This window comes from Balaenoptera musculus, chromosome 13, assembly GCF_009873245.2.
Source record: "Balaenoptera musculus isolate JJ_BM4_2016_0621 chromosome 13, mBalMus1.pri.v3, whole genome shotgun sequence".
Lineage (NCBI taxonomy): Eukaryota > Metazoa > Chordata > Mammalia > Artiodactyla > Balaenopteridae > Balaenoptera > Balaenoptera musculus.
Window position 1 is genome coordinate 9,082,911 of NC_045797.1, and position 19,307 is coordinate 9,102,217.

The following is a 19,307-nucleotide window of genomic DNA, read 5'->3' on the forward strand; positions in this document are numbered from 1 at the left end:
AGTGAGGGGGTGGGGGCCGGGGTCTCCCGCTCACCCCTGCCCCCCGCTGCCCCGCTCACCTGAGCTGGCGCTGCTGTTGGGACAGGCCTCCTTCAGGCAGTAGATGAGCCCGTCGGCCTTCAGCTTCAGGTACTCCACCAGCTGCAGGGAGGAGCGTCAGGGCCGGGGCTCCCCTCCTCCCCAGGAGCCTGAGCACCCCGCCACAGCCTCTGCCCACAACAGGGTGTGTGGGCGGCCTACCTGCCAGAGCGTGTCAAACTTGGTCCCCTCGGGAATGCAGTATTTGCCCGCCTTGTCCTGGCTGATGAGGTAGTGGTACACAGTCTTCCCATAGATCAGAGACAGCGCATAGGTGCCCTGCTCCTTCCGGGGTCTCAGCCTGGCGGGGGAAGGAGGGGGTGTCACCCCTACAACCACCTGGGCCCCCTCCCCCGTGGTGCCCTCCTACTAGGCCCCAGTTCCCACACACACACCCTATGGGCTCGCACCCCAGAGCCTCATGGAGAAGTGGCAGGGTCTGCGGGAGCTGAGGTCAGGCCCCACTCAACCTCCAGACCTACTGGTAACACGCCGTGCGTGGGGCTGGTGGAGGGGGCGCCGGGGTGAGCAGAGAGGAGAATGGCCATGTTCACAGTCGTCCAAGGGCAGGCATGTGGCCATCCACAGGGGAATACTGGGCCACCCACGGTGGACATTCAGCCCTGCATGGCCTGATACTCAGCCACCCACAGCTGCACACTTGGCCATTCGGGGGGAACACTTGGCCATACACTGGGGGACACCTGGTCCTCCATGGCTGAATACCAGGCCACCCATGGCTGGACACTTGGCCACAGGTGTGGGGCGGGGAGACACTTGGCAATTCATGGAGGGATATTTTTTCATCTATGGTGGACACAGAGCCACTCATGGGGGATACACAGACTTAAGACCATTCTCTTGGGGAGACAAAGCTGTTTCTATACATAGAGCAATAAAGGTAAGTGCAAGTCCATGGCTAGATCACAGGGCACCTTTGTACACATCAGAACAAGTCACCTTGCCATCACAAGAGACCCACCAGTTATCATAACAGATGACCTTTAAAAGAATGAAACCCTTGATTGTCCTCTTCTGGAAATTTGCCAAAACAAATAAATCTTCCATGTCTATCAATCAGAATTAAGCCCCTAAAAGATGGTGCCTTCATGCAGTAAGAACCTGTCCAACCACATACACACATGCACACACAAACACACAGGGACCAATTTAGGGCCACCTGCACCCTCCCATCCCATTGTAAAACTAGTCAGCATCTCCCACAAAATAGTTTTGTCTTGAGTTCCTGGCACAAGTTTCTATTCCAGGGTTAAGTGTAGATTTCTAATGGAGGAGGAAAGGGCAGCTGTTTCTGGAGGTGGTCTCAGGCTCTGTGGACACTGTAGACAACAGACCAATAATCTAGGGGATTGAACTAAGTTACACAAGAGCTGGCTGGGAGTGCACAGCAGGAAATAGCCATGGGATGACCCACAGTTGGGCACCATCAGAGTGTAAACTCTCAGGGCTTGGGCCCTGCCCATGGATATTAATTCACTGGACAAATATTTACTAAGTGTTGACCACATGCCAGGCACTATTCTAAGGGCAGGAGTACAGTGGTGAACAAGACAGACATGAGCCCACCTTGCAACCCTTCCTTAGGCCAAAGAGACGGAGAAATGTCCCTTAAATCTCCATGGCAAAACAAGAGTGAGGGATGGAGGGGTGGCTGTGAATATCCCATCCTTTCCCGGACAGCAGGTTCCCCAAAGAACAATGCAGTGAAGGCTGACATAGTGAGCAGGGCAGCCTACCTGGAAATGTGGAGATAGGAAACAGGGTGGGGAGCAATGGGGGAGCACCAAAGACAAGGAAGAGAATCCCACAACAAACTAAGAAATGCAAATGTCCCACAGAAAGGAAGGAGCTTCCATAACTAGACTGGTGGGCTGGCCTGGAGGTGATTGTCTCTAACTACTAGTTCTCTTCTTTTGAGAAGTGAAAATACTTTGTAAGGTCAAAACCTTAAGTTTTGAACTGACAACAAAAGCTCAATGCCCAGAGGGCAGACAGCAGAAGCAAGAAGAACTACAATTCTGCAGCCTGTGGAAAGAAAACCACATTGACAGAAAGATAAGGAAAATGAAAAGGCAGAGGACTTTGTACCAGATGAAGGAACAAGATAAAACCCCAAAAAACAACTAAATGAAGTGGAGATAGGCAACCTTCCAGAAAAAAAATTCAGAATAATGATAGTGAAGATGATCCAGAACCTCAGAAAAAGAATGGAGGCAAAGATCGAGAAGATGCAAGAAATGTTTAACAAAGACCTAGAAGAATTAAAGAACAAACAAACAGAGATGAACAATACAATAACTGAAATGAAAAATACACTAGAAGGAATCAATAGCAGAATAACTGAGGCAGAAGAACGGATAAGTGACCTGGAAGACAGAATGGTGGAATTCACTGCCAAGAAACAGAATAAAGAAAAAAGAATGAAAAGAAATGAAGACAGCCTAAGAGACCTCTGGGACAACATTAAATGCAACAACATTTGCATTATAGGGATCCCACAAGGAGAAGAGAGAGAGAAAGGACCCAAGAAAATAGTTGAAGAGATTATAGTCGAAAACTTCCCTAACATGGGAAACGAAATAGCCACCCAAGTCCAGGAAGCACAGAGAGTCCCAGGCAGGATAAACCCAAGGAGAAACATGCCGAGACACATAGCAATCAAACTGACAAACATTAAAGACAAAGAAAAATTATTGAAAGCAACAAGGGAAAAATGACAAATAACATACAAGGGAACTCCCATAAGGTTAACAGCTGATTTCTCAGCAGAAACTCTACAAGCCAGAAGGGAGTGGCACAATATATTTAAAGTGATGAAAGGCAAGAACCTACAACCAAGATTACTCTACCCAGCAAGGATCTCGTTCAGATTCGACGGAGAAATCAAAAGCTTTACAGACAAGCAAAAGCTAAGAGAATTCAGCACCACTAAACCAGCTCCACAACAAATGCTAAAGGAACTTCTCTAAGTGGGAAACACAAGAGAAGAAAAGGACCTACAAAAACAAACCCATAACAATTAAGAAAATGGTAACAGGAACATACATATCAATAATTACCTGAAACGTGAATGTATTAAATGCTCCAACCAAAACACACAGGCTCGCTGAATGGATACAAAAAACAAGACCCATATATATGCTGTCTACAAGTGACCCACTTCAGACCCAGGAACACACACAGACTGAAAGTGAGGGGATGGAAAAAGATATTCCATGCAAATGGAAATCAAAAGAAAGCTGGAGTAGCTATACTCATATCAGATAAAATAGACTTTAAAATAAAGAATGTTACAAGAGACAAGGAAGGACACTACATAATGATCAAGGGATCAATCCAGGAAGAAGACATAACAATTATAAATACATATGCACCCAACATAGGAGCACCTCAATACATAAGGCAACTGCTAACAGCTATAAAAGAGGAAATCGACAGTAACACAATAATAGTGGGGTACTTTAACATCTCACTTACACCAATGGACAGATGATCCAAAATGAAAGTAAATAAGGAAACACAAGCTAAAATGACACAGTAGACCAGATAGATTTAATTGATATTTATAGCACATTCCATCCAAAAACAGCAGATTACACTTTCTTCTCAAGTGCACACGGAACATTCTCCAGGATAGATCACATCTTGGGTCACAAATCAAGCCTCGGTAAATTTAAGAAAATTGAAATCACATCAAGCATCTTTTCTGACCACAACGCTATGAGATTAGAAATCAATTACAGGGGGGGAAAATGTAAAAAACACAGACACATAGAGGCTAAACAATACGTTACTAAGTAACGAAGAGATCACTGAAGAAATCAAAGAGGAAATCAAAAAATACCTAGACACAAATTACAATGAAAACACGATGATCCAAAACCTATGGGATGCAGCAAAAGTGATTCTAAGAGGGAAGTTTATAGCAATACAATCCTACCTCAAGAAACAAGAGACATCTCAAATAAACAGCCTAACCTTACACCTAAAGGAACTAGAGAAAGAAGAACAAACAAAACCCAAAGTTAGCAGAAGGAAAGAAATCATAAAGATCACAGCAGAAATAAGTGAAATAGAAACAAAGAAAACAATAGCAAAGATCAATAAAACTAAAAGATGGTTCTTTGAGAAGATAAACAAAATTGATAAACCTTTAGCCAGACTCATCAAGAAAAAGAGGGAGAGGACTCAAATCAATAAAATTAGAAACAAAAAAGGAGAAGTTACAACAGACACCGCAGAAATACAAAACATCCTAAGAGACTACTACAAGCAACTCTATGCCAATAAAATGGACAACCTGGAAGAAATGGACAAATTCTTAGAAAGGTATAGTCTTCCAAGACTGAAGCAGGAAGAAATAGAAAATATGAAAAGACCAATCAAGTAATGAAATTCAAACTGTGATTAAAAATCTTCCAACAAACAAAAATCCAAGACCAGATGGCTTCACAGGTGAATTCTATCAAACATTTAGAGAAGAGCTAACCCCTATCCTTCTCAAACTCTTCCAAAAAATTGCAGAGGAAGGAACACTCCCAGACTCATTCTGAGGCCACCATCACCCTGATACCAAAACCAGACAAAGATACTACAAAAAAAGAAAATTAAAGACCAATATCACTGATGAATACAGATGCAAAAATCCTGAACAAAATACGAGCAAACAGAATGCAACAACACATTAAAAGGATCATACACCATGATCAAGTGGGATTTATCCCAGGGATGTAAGGATTCTTCAATACACACAAATCAATCAAATGTGATACACCATATTAACAAATTGAAGAATAAAAACTATATGATCATCTCAATAGATGCAGAAAAAGCTTTTGACAAAATTCAACACCCATTTATGACAAAAACTCTCCAGAAAGTGGGCACAGAGGGTACCTACCTCAACATAATAAAGGCCATATACGACAAACCCACAGCAAACATCATTCTCAATGGTGAAAAACTGAAAGCATTTCCTCTAAGATCAGGAACAAGGCAAGGATGTCCACTCTCATCGCTATTATTCAACATAGTTTTGGAAGTTCTAGCCACAGTAATCAGAGAAGAAAAAGAAATAAAAGGAATACAAATTGGAAAAGAAGAAGTAAAACTGTCACTGTTTGCAGATGACATGGTACTATACATAGATAATCCTAAAGATGCCACCAGGAAACTACTAGAGCTAAACAATGAATTTGGTAAGGTTGCAGGATGCAAAATTAATGCATAGAAATCTCTTGCATTCCTATACACTAACAATGAAAGATCAGAAAGAGAAATTAAGGAAACAATCCCATTCACCATTGCAACAAAAAGAATAAAATACCTAGGAATAAACCTACCTAAGGAGGTAAAAGACCTGTACTCAGAAAACTATAAGACACTGATGAAAGAAATTAAAGATGACACAAACAGATGGAGAGATATACCATGTTCTTGGATTGGAAGAATCAATATTCTGAAAATGACTATACTACCCAAAGCAATCTACAGATTCAATGCAATCCCTATCAAATTACCAGTGGCATTTTTTACAGAACTAGAACAAAAAATCTTAAAATTTGTATGGAGACACAAAAGACCCCGAATAGCCAAAGCAGCCTTGAGGGGAAAAAATGGAGCTGGAGGAATCAGACTCCCTGACTTCTGACCATACTACAAAGCTACAGTAATCAAGACAATATGGTACTGGCACAAAACCAGAAATACAGATCAATGGAACAGGATAGAAAGCCCAAAGATAAACCCATGCACCTATGGTCAACTAATCTATGACAAAGGAGGCAAGGATATACAATGGCAAAAAGACAGTCTCTTCAATAAGTGGTGCTGGGAAAACTGGACAGCTACATGTAAAAGAATGAAATTAGAACACTCCCTAACACCATACACAAAAATAAACTCAAAATGGATTAGAGACCTAAATGTAAGACCAGACACTATAAAACTCTTAGAGGAAAACATAGGAAGAACATTCTTTGACATAAATCACAGCAAGATTTTTTTTGATCAACCTCCTCGAGTAATAGAAATAAAAACAAAAATAAACAAATGGGACCTAATGAAACTTAAAAGCTTTTGCAAAGCAAAGGAAACTACAAACAAGACGAAAAGACAACCCTCAGAATGGGAGAAAATATTTGCAAACGAATCAGTAGCAAAGGATTAATCTCCAAAATATATAAACAGCTCATGCAGCTCAATATTAAAAAAACAAACAACCCAATTAAAAGATGGTCAGAAGACCTAAATAGCCATTTCTCCAAAGAAGACATACAGATGGCAAAGAAGCACATGAAAAGCTGCCCAACATCACTAATTATTAGAGAAATGCAAATCAAAACTACAATGAGGTAACACCTTACACCAGTTAGAATGGGCATCATCAGAAAAGCTACAAACAACAAATGCTGGAGAGGGTGTGGAGAAAAGGGAACCCTCTTGCACTGTTGGTGGGAATGTAAATTGATACAGCCACTATGGAGAACAGTATGGAGGTTCCTTAAAAAACTAAAAACAGAATTACCATATGATCCAGCAATCCCACTACTGGGCATATACCCAGAGGAAACCATAATTCAAAAAGACACATGCACCCCAATGTTCATTGCAGCACTATTTACAATAGCCAGGTCATGGAAGCAACCTAAATGCCCATCGACAGATGAATGCATAAAGAAGATGCGGTACATATATACAGTGGAATATTACTCAGCCATAAAAAAGAACGAACTTGGGTCATTTATAGAGACGTGGATGGACCTAGAGACTGTCATACAGAGTGAAGTAAGTCAGAAAGAGAAAAACAAATATCGTATATTAACAGATATATGTGGAACCTAGAAAAATGGTACAGATGAACCGCTTTGCAGGGCAGAAATAGAGACACAGATGTAGAGAACAAACATATGGACACCAAGGGGGGAAAGTGGTGGGGGGGGGGGGCGGTGGGATGAATTGGGAGATTGGGATTGACATGTATACACTAATATGTATAAAATAGATAACTAATAAGAACCTGCTGTATAAAAAATAAATAAAATAAAATTCAAAAAAACAAAAAATAAAAAAACTCAATGCTCAGCCACTCACCAGCAAACGTGTATGGAATATTGAAAAAAAACAGCACAATATTAGACCTTTCTTCCTATCAATAAGTGGAATCTAGTTCTGTATCTCCTGAATCAGGGATTGACCATGTGACTTGCTTTGGTCAATAAGACATTAGCAAACAGGACACAAGGAGAGGCTGGAAAAGTGGTTGACACTGGGGCTTGCCTGCCCTTTCTTGCTTCTCCTGGCAGCCCTGCAATGACCATGGAAATGAGTCCACACTAGCCTGTTGGAGAAGCCATATGAAGGAGAACCAAAGCATCCCAGGCTGCCCTCTGCCAGACATGTGAGTGAGGCCATCCCAGACCATCAAGGCCCAGTCAATCCTTCAGCTGACTGTGGCCACACAAGTGAGCTCAAAAGAAACCAGCTGAATAACCACCCATCTGAACTAAGCCCAAATAGCCACCCCATTGAATCAAGGGTGAATAAATGAATGTTATTTTAAGCTACAACAGTTTAGTGTGGTTTGTTACACAGCAAAGGCTAACTGATACACTGTCTTTGGAAAGAGACATGTGAGTTCACAAAAGAGCAGCCACCAATCCCACGTAGGCAAAGATTACTATACTGGTGTGGTCACCATATATATTTCAATGTCACAAATTCTACTTTATTTACCAAAAAAACCACCAGGTGGTGGCAGTTCTTCATCCTTGCAGTTCAAGCCTGAACTTAAACTAGAGGTACAGGCTAAGAAATCAACTTGTATCTCCACTTTTTTTTTTTTTTTTTTTTGGCTATGCCATGAGACTTGCGGGATCTTAATTCCCCAACCAGGGACCAAACCTGTGCCCCCTGCAATGGAAGCATGGAGTCCTAACCACTGGACTGCCAGGGAATTCCCTCCAATTTAAAAATAATATATAGAACCTGATAACAGTGAAAAAAATAAGAGCTACCATTTATTAAGATACTGGTTCTAAATTCTTCACATATTTGTCATTTAATCTTCACAGCATTCTCCACAAGATACCTACCTTGTCCTATTATTATCCACATGTTGCAGAGGAGGAAGCTGAGGCTCAAGAACACTACATATTTTGCCTAAACTGCACAGTTGATTAGGGGTAGAGCCAGGATGCAAATCCATTTCTGACTCTCCAATTAATTGCTACATGGGACTGACACCCAGCCCAGCCACAGCAAGTTGCTTCTTCTCCGTGTGCCCCAGTTTCCTCACATGTAAAATGAAAAAAACAGAACTAACCCAGACTTCAGGGCTCCAAAGATGAGGTTCAGGATCAACCATGATCTCATATAACTGTAGGCATAATCTTTGGGGTAAATATGTTTTGGGGATTGTGAGAAGGGTTCAGCTTCACTAAAATTCCCAAAGGGGTCAGTGATCCATTAAGAAACAATTAACAATATGTTCTTGAAGGCCCTCTCCAGGGTTCAAGTGTCTTTCCAAGTTGAATCAACCAGTCCCACAGATGCTGCAGTTATGCAGAAAGGAAGCGAGCTTTGACAGCAAACATCATTAGGTATAATTCCATCCATTCATCAGCAGCTCTGAACAGTGGTCACTGGTAAGCATTCCAGGCCACAGTGGTGTGTCTTTCTATCACACCCGCACCCTTACCACAGCACCAGACCAGTCCTGGGCTTGTCCCAGGCATCATGATGCATCAGGGATGTTCCTTCACCCCTGCCCCATGAGAGGTTCTGCGCCTACAGCTTTGACCTTCAGCCCCTAACTACCCACATACTGAGAAAGCAGTTATTGACAACAGGAACCACCAGAAAAATCTACTGTGCTTCTGTCAGAAGCATGCCCTGCCTAATTTTCCAGGAGTCTGGTTCATGGTGGTGGCTTCTGGTCTCTTGAAATTTCCCTGCATGAGCCACTGTCCCTCATAATGTCACTGCTCCAACTGCTTCTGAACCCCAGCGTCAGCCCCAGTCTCTATACTGTACCCAGATCCTAGCTCCCTCAGCCTCAGCCTCCTGTGGCCAATGCTGGTCCTACCCACCTCTGAGACTTCAAGCCACCTCGATATCCAAAGCACCTATAGCCGCTGGCCCTGGTTCTCCAGAGATTCCTCTTATCCCAACAGACTGGTTAACTCCAAGCCTTTTATAAACTCTGCTGTGTTAACGGAGAAAGTTTGCAAACTTTTCCTTTGGGCAGTGGAATTCTTTGTCAAGCAACATCTTCCATAGACACTTAAGATATGAAACACGTCAAAGCTAAGCTGGGGGACTTCCCTGGTGGCGCAGTGATTAAGAATCCTCCTGCCGGGGCTTCCCTGCTGGCACAGTGGTTGAGAGTCTGCCTGCCAATGCAGGGGACACGGGTTCAAGCCCTGGTCTGGGAGGATCCCACATGCCGCGGAGCGGCTAGGCCCGTGAGCCTCGACTACTGAGCCTGCGCGTCTGGAGCCTGTGCTCCGCAATGGGAGAGGCCGCGACAGTGAGAGGCCCGCGCACCGCGATGAAGAGTGGCCCCCGCTCGCCCGAACTGGAGAAAGCCCACGCACAGAAACAAAGACCCAACACAGCCATAAATAAATAAATAAATAAATTTTAAAAAAAAAGAATCCTCCTGCCAATGCAGGGGACATGGGTTCGAGCCCTGGTCCAGAAAGATCCCACATGCCGCAGAGCAATTAAGCCCATGCTCCACAACTACTGAGCCTGCGCTATAGAGCCCGCGTGCCACAACTACCGAAGCCCACGCACCTAGAGCCCGTGCTCCACAACCAGAGAAGCCACCACAATGAGAAGCCCGTGCACCACAAGGAAGAGTAGCCCCTGCTCGCCACAACTAGAGAAAGCCCACACGCAGCAATGAAGACCCAACACAGCCAAAAATTAATTAATTAATTAATTTAAAAAAAAAAGCTGAGCTGGGATGGGGCTCAGAATCCCCCCCTGCTCCACCCTCTACTCACTTCTTCCACCCCTTCCCCCGAGAATCTTTTGATACTGTCGGGGGCCTTAGGGAATCTGGGAGAAAGTTTTAAACCATTGGAATGGTGGAATCATTATCTCTATGAGTACGTGTGTTTGTTGTGAGGTAGGAAGGAGAGATGGGGGAAGGGAGGGGTGGGGAGGAAAGAAAAAAAAGAAAAACCAAGACAAAAGAGAGGCAAGACTGTGAGGTGATGAAAGGCTGAACTGGGGACATGAGATGAAACCAGAGAACGGAACCTAGATTGTAAAAAGAAAGAAAAATGAAATTACATGTTACAAAGGAGAAAGCAGCTACAAGGAGAAAGAATTGGCTGCACCAACAGGAAAGTTGGAGAACCCCTCTTCGTTGTGTCCGGCTTAGAGAGAGCCCCTGGACACTCAGGTACCTGGGGTAACGTGTGCAAGAGCAAGTGAGATGTGAACGTGGGGAGATGTGTGACCAATGGTCGAGAAGGTTTTAGTGAGCATCACGCTTGAGAGCGGGAGCATGCAGCATTCTGATGAAGCAGGTAACAAACATCTGGACAAGTACCAGCCATCACTAGGTACTAGAAGGTGGAGCCCTCTAGAAGGACCAGATGCAGGCTCTGCCTTCAAGTTCATAGTCCAAAAGGAAAGATGCCCCAAATGCCCAAGTTTGAGATGTCCATCACCCTCATTATGGCCTCCTTGTTCTACTCCTCTGATAGACTGTTTGCAAAACTGGCTGCCTCAATTCCTCTCCCTTGGGTAGTCCCTTCCCCACAGTGACTCTGGTCTGGGCCAAGTGGCTTGCTTTGGCCAAGAGGACATCAGTAACATTACACAAGCAGAGGCTTGAAAAGTGCTTGTGTATTGTAACTTGCCTTCTCTGACTGTTCTTGGGAACCCTGCAACCACCACCATGTGAACAAGTCCAGGCTAACCTGCTCGATAATGACAGCACTGCAGCCTACTCATCCCTATCGCCCAGGTGACACTGAGCCAATAGCCAGAGCCACGGTCATCCCAACCTATTCAGTCCCGGCCCAGCTGACCTAAACCAGGACTACTCAGCTGACTCACAGAATCATGAGAAGTAATAAACTACTGTTTTGAGTCAGTAAGTCGTGGGACAGCTTGTTACACAGCAAAAGCTAACTGATACAAATGCAAAGTTGAGTTTCCCTCTTAGAGAAAACAGACCTATCTTAAGTTGTTCACAAGCCGTCCTTGCAGCTGAGTATTACCTGTAACATGCAATTACAGCCTAAATTTACAGCCTAAATCTGTTAGGCAGGGTGAAAAAAAAATTATTTTATCAGCTGACAGTAGAGTCTTGTAGAGGGACCTGCATCTTGTGGGAGACCTGCAGGTAATCTGGTACACATGCTCAAACCTCACATGGGTGGGGGAAATCAAGGGAAAGGGGTCAGTTCCTCCAAGTGGGATGGCCCCAGGAGAGGGAACAGCCCGGCGGGGAGGTGGGTGAGAGCAAGGATTCAGCCAGGCAGGATCTCAGGCCAAGAAGCAACCATGAGAAGGGAGACCCTTGAGAATTAACATCTCAAGGGGAGGATGCTAGACTTCCTGAGGTCACAGGAAAGAGACAGGCACCAAGTTTCTCCATATGTCAAGGCCTGAGTGGCCTCAGCTGACATCTGGATAACATCTGCTATACAATGAACCCATGTCCAGACCAGAAAGCAGCAGCCCCAGCAGGGGGCTTTAGACAGACTCTTTCATAATAACAAACTCACGAACAGCCACATGGTTCAGCTGTGGCTCATGCTCAGGCAGAGATACGCACATTCACCCACTTAAAATAACACTTAGTGCATTTTTAGTATATGCCAGATACTATACTATTGCTTTACACATATTAATTCCTGCGATCCCATAGGAGACCCTTGGGTAAGTACTACCGTCATCCACAGTGCAGTTAGAGGGAGTTGCTTCAACGCTCTCCAGGGCTCCTACCTCACTCAGGGTCAAAGCCAAAGTCACCTCCCTGCCTTCTCCCCCTCCCACTCCAGTCCTCACTTACTAAGCTCCAAGCACACTGGCTTCCTTGCTGCTTCTGGAACATGCCAAGAACCTCCTCCTGGTCTGTGTTCTTGCCAGGAACACCTTCTCCCAGAGAGCTCACAGACCACTTCTCACCGCCTTCGGTTCTTTACGCAGAAGCCACCCGATCGGAGAGGCCTTTTCTGGCCACCTAAGCTCAACTTGGAGCCCCCCTCCCCAGCTCCACATAGAGCACTTGCCACCGTCTGACATACTCTATGTTTTAGCGATTCATCCTTCTTTGTCTACCTGCTCCACAAGGACGGGGATTTGTGTCTGTCCTGTGCACTGCCACGTCCTCAATGCCCGGAACAGTGCATGTGGTAGCTGTTCAACAAATATTTGGTGAATGCAGGAGAGGAAATCCAAGTAGGCAGCTCCGATACCTGCCCAGCGTTCCCAGCTGGTAAGTAGCAGACGCTGGATTCCAACCCAAGCCGCCCAACTCTGAAGTCCTCACCACTGCTGCCCCTTTCGCATATCACGTCCCTGCTCACACTCAGAAAAGCACTACCCACTCGCACTTGCGAGCGCAGGCACACCCCTCACCGCCCACCTGCACACTGAGGTCTGCCCCAGCCTCACCGCCCCAAAGCCCCAGGCTCCAAGCCCCACATACAGGAACTTGCCGTCCGTCTGTGAGCCTGAGTAGAGTTTGCGCTCCGCCTCCTCGCGCGTCAGGCTGCTGTGGTACCAGGGCATCCGCTCGTGAGCCGTCGTGGCAATGAGCTTCTCCACCTGAGGGGCCTGGCTGATGATGGCCTGCTCCAGGGCCTCGCCCTAGGGAAGAAAGGGAGGGTGGAGAAGACTTGTGTCTCCAAGTAGGCGGCCACAGGACACCTCTTCCATCTCCTGGACCCTCCCAATTGCCTCTTCCACATGAGACACCCAGGCGCACCTAGGGGGTGAGTCATTTAGGCTGTTAAGGACAGCCACGCCCCCTCATCTCCATGGTCCCGCCCCAAGCCATCCAGGCCCCGCCCATCCAGGGCCACGGCCCAGGTCCCGCCTTCTAGCCGGCCCCAAGCTCATCTCCAGCTTGAAGATCTGACACTGGTAATCGCGCCCCGTGGTGCACTGCATGCTGTCGAAGACCACAACCCACCGCGCCTGCCAGCCAACCTACCCCAGAGCACCGCCCCCACCATCCTCTCAGGCCCCTCTCCCAGCCCAAGCCTCGCCTCCTCTGGACTCAGCGTGACCTCCACCTACCCCGACCTCCACTTTGCCATCTGCCTCGGACAAGCACTATAGCATCGCTCAGGCCCCTGTTTCCGAGGCCTCCTCCTAGGCCCGCCCCCAGTCAGGCCCCAACCCTCCAGCATCTAAAACGGGCGCAGCACAGCATAATACAGGCTGGCGAAGACCGCGAAGACCACCTCTCCCCCAGTTCCATTGCTCCCTCGGCCCCAAGGGCCCGCCCTTCCAGGCCCCGCCTTCCCAAGGCCCGCCCCTCCGGCCCAGTCCCCAAGGCCCTCCCTCCAGACCCGCCCCCTCCCAAAACCTGGTCCCCTCCGGCCCCGCCCTCCCAGGGCCCGCCCCTTCGGCCCCGCGCTCTCACCTCTAGTTTCCAAGTCTGGCGCACGTAGTCGCGCACCATGGCATCGCGTAGGCTGTCGAAGACCCCGGGCTGTGGCTCGAACCCCGACGGCCGGTTGCACGGCTTGCGCAGGTTGCAAGGCAGCCCGTCTGGGTCGCGCGAATAGAACTCGCAGAGCTCAGCGGGGCCGCAGTGCGCTTTTTCCGCCCGCAATAGCGTAGGTGCCGTTGAGCTGGCGCTCGATGGGAAGTGGTGGAAGCGCACGTCGTGCACGAGCGAGAGCACATAGCCGCCCAGAGAGCGCAGGCACTGGCGCAGCAGGAAGAGCCCGTCGGCCATGCCCGCCAGCTTCAGGTGCTCCTCGGCCTCGGCGCGCGAGATGCTGCCGTAGAAGAAGGGCAGGTGCGCCGCGGGGTCGGCATCGCCGCCGCTGCCCTGAGCAGGGTGCGGGCCCCTGCGCCTCTTCAGACTCTGTGGGTTCAGAGCGGGATTGGGGGCACGTCAGGGCCTCGGTTTCCCTTCCTGAACCCGTCCATCGTACCCAGAGATAGTAGGAGAGAGCCCGCATTAAAGGGCATCCGTGCGGCACAGCTGAGTGTGCCGATCGTGCAGAGCCTGATTTGTGCCGGAGTCAACTTGGAAAGGAGGCCAAGCCTACGGGACTCAGACTGGGGAGTCTCAAACCAGCCTTTGACTTTTCAAACCTAGTACGGAGCGCCCCACTCGCCACCACACAACAGCACCTGGAACCATTCATCCACCTCCCAAACACGTGTTGAATTCTCACTGTGTTTCAGGCTGGAGATATGGGTGAATAAGAGACATGATCCCTGCCCCTCCTGAAGATAACAGTCTGAGGGAGAGGGGATGCAATAAACAAGGAGAGACAAAAATAATTACAGATTGAAGTCAGTGTTCTAAAGGAAATAAATAGAGTGAGATCAAAAGGGAAGAAGCCACTGTAGCTGGGATGGTCACATTCTTTGGGGAGGTAGCATTTGAGCTGAGATCCAAAGGATAAGGAGGAGCCCACTTCTCCAAAAGCATGGAGGAGAGCACATCAGGCAGAAGGAACAGCAAGTGCCAGGGCCCGGAAGCTGGAACAACTTTGCTCATCAAAGGACCTTGACTCCATTAGCCTTCCCGACTCTTTCCTCTGACCCTTTCCCAGCAACCTTAGATATTCCCCTTAGCCCTGCCCCCTCTGCCTTCATGAACGAGTGTCTAGAAAGCATAAACTAATCTGAATATCCATTAATAGGGAATTGGTTAAATGCATTAGGATTTAACTCCAATGTGAACTGCGATACAGTCATTAAACAAAATGAGGTGTGTGATTGGAAAGTTTGACCCTATATGGGGAGGAGGAATTAAGGACATTTAGATAAATAGATATCTGGTGAGGCAGATATCTAACCTGAAATTATCCACCTTCAACTTTCTAGGGTGATGGTAATATCCAATATCTGGAGAAGCGTTGTGTTACACAGGTGTCTGAATTGCTCAAAATTCAGAGAATGTAAAATTAAATTAATGTGAAAATGAAAAAAAAAATTCAGAGAAAGTACCAACTTGAATTGTTCATTTTATTGTATTTGGGCCCCTCAGTAAAAAAAGAACCATAAAATATGGAACCCTGGTCAATGATCTGCGTGCAGAAATATCTAGGTGTGATGGGTAGTGATGACTGTAATTTACTTTGAAAGGCGTCCAAAAAATAATGTTGATGGATGGATGGATAAGCAGATTGCTATAGTTGAGTCTTGCTATTCGCAGTATTTCTATAAAGTATTGAATTAGGAAGTACTGAGCCATTGTTTCTAGAAGAAATCCAGTGTTAGGTTCCTTGAAGCCTCTGGTCACAATATTTTCATCAACCGATCAGTACATAACCTTGTTTTACGTACTTCTGTTTAAAGACAACTTACAAACTTATATTGTTGATTCATTAACATTGAGCTCTCGGCCAGCAGCCCTATAACTATAAGCTTACCCAACACATACTTCTTCTGTGAGGCACAGCCCAGTCTTCTTGCACTTAGGAACACTAGACAGCACCTCAGCACTGTCCTTGGGGGCCATTTAAACAGTGAAATCACCGACGAAAAGCACAAAAATGTGGCACTAAATAGACTGTGAGAAAGAGACTTATTTACAGTATGAGCTGAACCGAGAAGGAAAAGCATCGCCTTGCTCAACCTCGCAGAACCAGCACGTCGGCTGACTCAAATTTCACACCACTCTGCACACGCCCTCCAATGACCGTGAAAGCGCAGCGAGCATTGGTTTTGGGGGTTACAAGTAAATTTTAGCAAGTAGGCGAACTGGCAGATATGGAAACCAATAACAATGAGGATTAACTGTATGTGAAAAAGCAAATATAGCAAAATGTCCATTGTAGGATCTAGGGGGTGGATAATTTGTACAACTAATTGTTCCGTTTTCTGTATATTTGTAAGTTTTTAGATAATGTTGAAAAAAATTATTTCCCCTTAACAGTTTCTGGTCGTTTCTCTACTGAGATGGGCCCACTTAAGGCCACCCAGGCATAGTTTTGCATTCAAGGAAGGGTCCTTGGGTACCCTTCTTACTTAAGCAATTGTAAGCAGGGGGTGCAAAGCAAGCTTTTGTGGATTGAGAAAGGCTGCCTTTCCCTGGGCGTTCAGGAACATGCAAGGATGGACACTGGGGCCAAGAGGAAGATACTAGAGCGGGAATCAGGTGAGGTCTGAATCAGTGCAGCCGGAGGAGGGGCCGGAATCTGCGTTCTAACCAGATAGCGTCTGACGCTGGGGTTGGGAGAGCCAGGGCTGTGGGGGTCTTGGATATCCCGATAGTTACAGGCAGGTGATTAATCGGGGACCTGGAGATGCAGGTCACCATCCCAGAAGAGTGTTTTAAAAGAGTCAGAAGGGCTCCTAGGTACTCATCCTAGAGAAGGGGAAACTTACGTTCACACAAACACCTGCACAGGAATGTTTATAGCAGCTCTATTCACGACTGCCAAAATGTAGGAACAACTCAAATGTTTCCCAACAGATGAACAGATAAAGTGTGGTATATCCCTGCAGTGGGACACTACTCAGCCTGAAATGGAAGGAAATGCTGATACACACATGAATGAATCTCAAAGGCGTCAGGTTAAGTGAAAGGGGCCAGACTCAGAAGGCTACAAACCATATGATTCCATTCAAAACTGTAGAACAGGGCGTGGAGAAAAGGGAACCCTCTTGCACTGTTGGTGGGAATGTAAATTGATATAGCCGCTATGCAGAACAGTATGGAGGTTCCTTAAAAAAGCGAAAAACAGAACTACCATATGACCCAGCAATCCCACTCCTGGGCATATACCCAGAGAAAACGATAATTCAAAAAGACACATGCACCCCAATGTTCATTGCAGCACTATTTACAATAGCCAGGTCATGGATGCAACCTAAATGCCCATCGACAGACGAATGCATAAAGAAGATGTGGTACATATATGCAATGGAATATTACTCAGCCATAAAAAGGAACGAAATTGGGTCATTTGTAGAGACGTGGATGGACCTAGAGACTGTCATACAGAGTGAAGTAAGTCAGAAAGAGAAAAACAAATATCGTATGTTAACACATATATGTGGAATCTAGAAAAATGGTACAGATGAACCGGTTTGCAGGGCAGAAATACAGACACAGATGTAGAGAACAAACGTATGGACACCAAGGGGGGAAAGTGGGGGAGGGGGCAGTGGTGGTGGGATGAACTGGGAGATTGGGATTGACGTGTATACACTAATATGTATAAAATGGATAACTAATAAGAACCTGCTGTATACATAAATAAATAAATAAAATTAAAGGAATAAAAACAAAATAAAACAAAACAAAAAACTGCAGGCCATGCAGTGGCTGCCGGAGGCGGCAGGCCCAGTGGGGAGCAGGGGTGACGGGATGTGGATGGACTGCAAAGGGGTATGAGGGAATTCAGGGCAATAGCCTATACCTTGACTGAGATCGCAGTTTCTCAGCTGTATGCATGTGTCAAATCTCACAGAATTTTTCACTAAAAGGGGTGAATTTTACTGTATGTAAATGATACTTTAATTTTTTTTTAATTAAAAGAGGAGAAAGGGAGCTGGAAGGTATAGACACACCAGGCACTACAAATATTAACTGAAATAGGAAAGAGAGAGCTGTCTACACTCCTGCCTCACTTCCTTGATTCCCTCTGTCTCATCCAGCCTCACAGTCTGCTCCCCTCACCTCCACCAGGCTGCTCTCCAGCTGCAGGGAGCACGATATCACCACCTGATGGGCACCAGGCAAGCACTTCGTGCCCTCTTCCAGGCTGGGTCCCCTGCATGATGGACACTGTGACCCCCCCCCCACTCTTGGGTCCTTCGCCAACCCCCTGGCTTGCCGCCTTCCTCTCTGACGGTTCCTGCTGTCTCTCCTTCTCCAACCCCTGTCCCCTACTTGGGCCATCCTGTCTGTGGCTACCCATGGTGCCATTCCCACTTGTCTCATCCAGATCTCTCCCCTGAGGTCGGTTTGTGCTGCCATCACCTCCTTTGATCTCCACCTGCTGTGTCTATTAATAAAACCTGAGATCCAGATCTAACTCACACGGTGACTGTGGTCAGATGAACCCCACAGTCTGTTTCCCACATGAGCTGAAGCTCCAGGATCTGCAAGTTGCTTTTAGGCGATTCTTCCCCAAGGCCTCCCTTGCTCAAGAACCTACTGTGGCTCCCTCCTGCCTACATCACTGAATCAAACTAAATTCCTCAGCCCTCCCTCTGCTCCAGCCAGGCTGCACTATCTGCCTTCCTTCAAATTCACGTCCACGCTTTAATCCATGCAGTGTGCTCCACTGGGTATACCCTCCCCACTTCCCTCCGCTCCCCCAGTGCAGCCAGCCCTGCCTGGCAGACTCAGGGCCCTGCTCCCCACAGGGTATCAGGACCTAAGACAAGGCAGCGAAGTGAGGGTTTGTCCAGGGACCACGGGGAGGGGTGGGGGTAGTGAAGCTGGTCTCCGGGGCAGGAAGCTGTGGCAGGAAACTGTCGACAACACAGTTTGAGAAGCTCCGCCCTGTGGTGGCCACAGGTGCAGCCTGGGTAGCCGGAGGCAGGTTAGTGCAGAAGCGGGAGTGGGGAGAGGCTGGCCCTTGAGACCCAGTCCAGGGCCAGAAGCCATGATTGGCCATCTCGGACCTGAGTCCAAGGTGTCCCAGAGGCAGAAGCCTTCCCCGTGCATTCTCAGCTTTATCCCCACTTCCCTGTCCCTTTGCCAATAACAACGACAACAGTAATAACAACAGCTTTCAGAGGAGCCTGGCCGGTCTGCAGCCTCCTGGAGGATCAGCTGTTTCTGTCCTGAGACACGTCCCTGCAGACTGCACGGCTTTCCCCAGAGACGTGCCCACCATGAGACTTCCCCACCCCACTCCTGCCTGGGCTGACCCTCTCCATCCTCCCCTTGAGCTTGCGAGGTCCTCGTGAGTTCAGAGATGCTCATTTGGCCTTCCCATGGTTTGCAGCTCCACAGAGAGACCACGGGACCCCAGCCTCGTTCTCACAGCCCAGGCCCCGGGGAAAGGGGAGGAAAGTTTGATCCTTGGCTA

At 47.1% G+C, this 19,307-nt stretch overlaps 1 protein-coding gene across 1 annotated transcript in view; it reads right to left on the bottom strand.

The window, feature by feature from the left end:
- LOC118906079 (tyrosine-protein kinase ZAP-70) overlaps nt 1-19,307 on the bottom strand; it is a 31,040-nt gene that overhangs the window by 7,264 nt on the left and 4,469 nt on the right. The window contains exons 3-6 of the mRNA XM_036873332.1: nt 13,718-14,167; nt 12,776-12,936; nt 241-379; nt 60-141 (exon numbers count right to left, since the gene is read on the bottom strand). Coding sequence (XP_036729227.1) covers nt 60-141; nt 241-379; nt 12,776-12,936; nt 13,718-14,035 — 700 coding nt within the window. The 5' untranslated portion in view covers nt 14,036-14,167. The remainder of the gene's footprint in view (nt 1-59; nt 142-240; nt 380-12,775; nt 12,937-13,717; nt 14,168-19,307) is intronic.